The 5000-nt window shown below is 49.3% G+C and overlaps 1 protein-coding gene across 8 annotated transcripts in view; it reads left to right on the plus strand.

Moving 5' to 3' along the window:
* epb41a (erythrocyte membrane protein band 4.1a) overlaps window positions 1–5000 on the plus strand; it is a 64375-nt gene that overhangs the window by 16818 nt on the left and 42557 nt on the right. For all 8 annotated transcript variants that reach the window (XM_031586536.2, XM_031586537.2, XM_031586541.2 and 5 more), the window contains exons 2-3: window positions 438–928; window positions 4266–4547. In XM_031586536.2, coding sequence (XP_031442396.1) covers window positions 446–928; window positions 4266–4547 — 765 coding nt within the window. In that variant the 5' untranslated portion in view covers window positions 438–445. The remainder of the gene's footprint in view (window positions 1–437; window positions 929–4265; window positions 4548–5000) is intronic.

Here is a 5000-nt window from a genome sequence, read left to right on the forward strand (position 1 = left end):
CTAACCTTGTTAATATCCTATTCATTTTGCTATATTTGCTATTCAATCTTATTTCATGAAGGCCACGTTTTCATGGAAAACAAGGACATTTCAAAGTGACCCCAAACGTTGTGTAATGGTAGTGTGTGTAAGATGAACTCACGAGGGGATTCTAGTTTAGACTGGGCATCTTCTGCCATTGACCATGGGCTAGACATATGAATGCATCATGATAATAATGACGTTGGAAAGTTGAAATACTAGAGCCTTTTCTTTTTGTGTTTAGAAAGATGTGGGTTGTGCTATGTGGAAAGAGACAATCCCACATGGACATTATCAGTAGCACTAGAGACTGAGTTCTCCATTATTGATGCAAGTTGCTTTGGATAAAAGTGAGCAAACATAAGCTGACATTACCATATGAATAAGTAAATAATCGAGTAATTCCCCCCCCCCAGTGGCGGCCATGACGACAGACGAGGCCGAGAGCCAGCAGAAGAAGGCGAGCCAGCAGCAGCAGCAGCAGCAGCAGCAGCAGCAGCAGAGGCCCCCGCAGCAGCAGCAGCCCCAGGACCACCCCCCCGCTGCGCAGGACCCCCCCGCCGCCGTGACCTCCGCCACCCAGAACGGCCCCGTGCCCGCCTCGGGCCCCACCCCGGGCTCTCCCCCGGCGGCGCCAGCGCCAGCGGCCCAGGAGGAGGCGGTGCAGCTGCGCCCGCGGCAGCGCACGTCGGCGGGCCGCGGCCTCTCGCGCCTCTTCTCCTCCTTCCTGAAGCGCCGGTCCCAGTGCTCGGACGGCGAGTGGGCCGAGGCCGAACGCGCCCGCGCCCGGGACGCCCGCCAGGACGAGCCCAAGGCGCCCATCGCCGACCCCGAGCCCGAGCTGCGTGCCGAGGGAGAGGGTGACGCCGCCCTGGACCTGCACTCCCTCAGCAGCGCCGAGAACCAGGTCAGAACCACAACCACAACCAAAACTGGACCATCGCCCTGACCCTTGACCTTTCAAAGACTTAGTATTGGTTAGAGCCAGAACAGATAACTAACCCTGAAACCAGAATGTATATAACCTGGCGGCCATGACAGGGGCAGAATCCAAACACAAATACAAAAGATCTGTCCTAGGTGCTGTCATTGCCCAGAGCCAGGATAGAGCCGTGCTCTTAACCCAAACTCTAACCTGAACTCGGGCTTATGACCTGTAGACAGTACATAGCGGTAGTTTGTACTATAAATACTTCAAGCCCCCTGATGAGTGTCATTACTGCGCTGGTGAGTCACTTAATCAGGTGGGACATGAGTCCGATAGGAGGAGCAGGCAGGCAGTATCAACACACGTCAAGTGGAGTTAGAAGTTAACTTCAATTCATTTCAGTTCAGTTCAATTTTGTTTAAATAGCGGCAAAACAATATTTGCAAAATAATTACAAAATTGTCTCAAGGTGCTTTACAGAGCCCAGGGCCTGAACCCCCTTAGAGCAAGCACAATGGCGAGAGGAAAAACTCCCAGTCAATCAGTAAGCCCAGCAGTACACACTGACCTCCATCTCTCCGCAAACATGTGAGGCTTTAAACATGGGTGGTGTTTGGTGCAGTTTTAGGATGTGTGAAGAGTTATCTGATGGTAATCCTGTTGTTACGTAACTCGCATCCAAACACACACAGACACACACACACACACACACACACACACAGAGAGCTGAGAGGGGCGTGGCTCTAGTGGGGTGTGTGTCCATACTCGTGCCTGTCCCACCCTCCTCCCACCCACAACAAGACAAGGCTGCTCTCTTGTTCTGCTGTTCTATCCTGTGATGTGCAATGTTGTGTTGTTCTATGCTGTGCTATGATGTGTTAGGTTTTGTTAAGATAATGCAATGATTCCTCTTCCCACACACACTGGAAAGACATGAGAGTGTTCTGTTCTATTCTGTTCTGTTCTATGCTATGCCATGATATGTTATGCTAAGTTGTTGTGATATTTTAAGATAATGCCTACGAGTTCGAGATTTGAATTATTCATGTTTAGCAAGGTCTCTGGCCAGGGTCCTGAAATGAGTTGCAGCGATGGTGCAGGAGTCACTGCTCAGGCAGGAGTCAACTCAAGCGTGACCTGTGCGTGGGCCACCATGTGTTCCCTGCTGGGCAGTATTACTGGTGGTGATGGGGGACGAGGCGGGATAACTGCCCCAGCGCTCAGATGAAGGGGGAGTAAATTACACGAAGGGTGCGACACAAGACACAAGAGGTGTGGCAAATTCGTCACTCTCCTCCCGAACCTCCGTTCAGAACGCCATTTTTATGTTTACAGCATGTTTCAGGGCCCCTCTTAGTAGGGTACAACAGCCCCAGCATCTGCCTCTCGTGCTGCTGAAGGGACTGGGATGTTGCTCGTTCATTAGATGCTTGTCCTACATTTCGGACCTATTTTAGGAGAGTCAGGGGTTTAGACTTCAGTGTTTGCAAATGCCTTGAGAGAAGCCGGGCTTGTTTAAAGTGGGGAACATGAATAATTGAACTGGAGCACTGTATGTCTAAAAGTGAACTGAGTGGTTACTATAGTAACAGCTGCCGGCAAAATAGTGGATGAAGGTGCATGTCAGACACAAAGTGTCAGTGTTAAAAGTCGGAGAGGGCAGTACTGAGACTGTGAGCATTACAGTGTTAAACAGTGAGTGTTATTCCAACCTTCCAAACTCATGTTCATGCTTATATGAATCTTGAATATTACTTTCACATGTACAGAGAGACATTTTCATCAGCGTTAGTGCTCCCTGGGTGTGTGACCCATGGCGTTCGTGTTGTTAGCATCTTTGCTGAGCTGAGCTGAGCTGAGCTTCAGGAGTCTTCAAGTCTCCCAAGTCTGGAACATTCTCCCACTCCCTCTTCAAGTCTCCCTCAGTCTGGACGGTTTAACACACAATACATCCTCAAAGTTCAACCTTCTCATTACTGTACCAGGGAGGAGTTTCCTGACTGTATTAAGACTGTAAAGGTACAGTCCTTGATCCTGGCAAAAGATTGTTGATATTTCACCTCAGCAGCCAATCAAACAGGAAATACATCCTTAACCTTTCAGTGTGACGTTGTTGATGATGTTGACGTAGCTGGGATGGTGTATTGCTCAGTCCAACTCATCATGTTCGTATCCCATTTACAGAGCCAGGACTGTGCACAAACACCATAGAGTGCACACACACCATAGAGTGCACAAACACCATAGAGTGCACACACACCATAGAGTGCACACACAGCCAGCTAGAAAACCGTGAGGAGAAATAGGCTAAATTATCCTTTCATGGCTACCCCTACTGTACCTCCCTGAAATATAATCAAGGACTCTGCCTTTAAGCCCCAGTTCGTTGGGGTTGTTTTACACCAATTTGAGCCTATTTTAAGAGCTGCGTTGCATTGAGTTCACACACGCACCCAGACTGCTTGGCATGGTATTTCTCATGGCAGATTCCAGGCCTTTAAATGAGTCCCCCAGCCAGGTCCTGTGCAACGCTCCCACGGTGAACCGCCTCAGTACCGCTGACCTCAATACAAACTTTATTTTACTTTTTTTTTTCCCCTCTCCTCCTCTTGTTGTCACTAATTAGAGTTACCAATTAGAGTTAATTATTGTCAACGAGCTGCTGCACCCCCCCACCCCATCCAGCCCTCCACGTCTCCTCTCAGCCCTGCGGCGATATGATTTCACCCCCACAAAAGATGCACTGTGCCTGGGAGGGGAGTTCCCAGGGGACCGGCCTGGGACTGTGTGCTCCGTCATGCAGGACGCACTCTTCTGTGGGATACAGTGAGGCAGTGGCCCTCGCATGGGTTCTGCTTGGGTGGGCCGGAACCAGTCCATTTTAATGAAAGTGAAACAACAATAGGTCACAAAAGATGTGTGTGAGTACATAGAGATAGATCGATGTGAGAATATCTATATATAGACTATGGAAAGTAAGAGAGATAGATAGATAGATAGATAGATGGATGGATACTTTATTAATCCCGGGGGAAATTTAGGAAGACAGAGAGTACTGTCTGCACAAAACAGCAGCTATGGACAGTGTTAGTTTACTGTTAAGTTCAGAATAATGAATCCGTCTCTACTATGAGACCATGTGTACAGCACAGATACACCACTGATTACATCTGAACAGCAGAAGCCCTGTGAAAGCACCTATGCAGCAGGTCAGAATCATGTTCAAACTCTATGTCCTTGAAATAGGGGAAGGAGATGTTAACATTGTGTGTGTGTGTGTGTGTGTGTCCGTGTGTGTGTGTGTGTGTGTCTGCAGCCCGCTCCTGTGGACCAGAAAGAGGACGCTGACTCTGACGACGAGGGAGGGAAAGGAGAGAAGGCCAAAGCCAAGGCGGAGGACGGAGAGGAGGAGAAAGAAAAGAAGGAGGAGGAGGAGGAGGCCAAGTCTGACGCGGAGGAGGCAGAGGGAGAGGGCAAAGGAGAGAAGGAGAAGAGCGCCGAGGACGAGGCCAAGCCAGCCAAAGCCCCACGGCGACCCAGGATCATGCAGTGCAAAGTCACACTGCTGGACGACACTCTGTTCGAGTGTGAACTGGATGTAAGGAGCGCACACACACACACACACACACACACACACACACACACACACACACACACACGACACGTCTCCCACACACACAAACAGACATACAAAAGATAGATAAAACCGACACTTCACCCATACTTGCATACATGTACACGTGTGTGTGTGTGTGTGTGTGTGTGTGTGTGTGTGTGTGTGTGTGTGTGTGTGTGTGTGTGTGTGTGTGTACACACACACAGACTGCTGTTTGCTAACTCTCTGCAGAGCCAGTAATATTGCCTCTCACATGAGCACATTTGTTCTTCAGTGGCCAATAAAAGTGATGAATATGTGACAACCTCTCGCATTGCGCCAAGTCTCAAGTGAAGGTTAATTTGTTCCTGTGCATAACAACAGGGGTTAAAGGTCAGGGTAGTCGGGCTTGATGGTTTATGCAAATCAGTTCAGGAAGACATATTCTGCACCCAG

This window comes from Clupea harengus, chromosome 19, assembly GCF_900700415.2.
Source record: "Clupea harengus chromosome 19, Ch_v2.0.2, whole genome shotgun sequence".
NCBI classification, from domain to species: Eukaryota; Metazoa; Chordata; class Actinopteri; order Clupeiformes; family Clupeidae; genus Clupea; species Clupea harengus.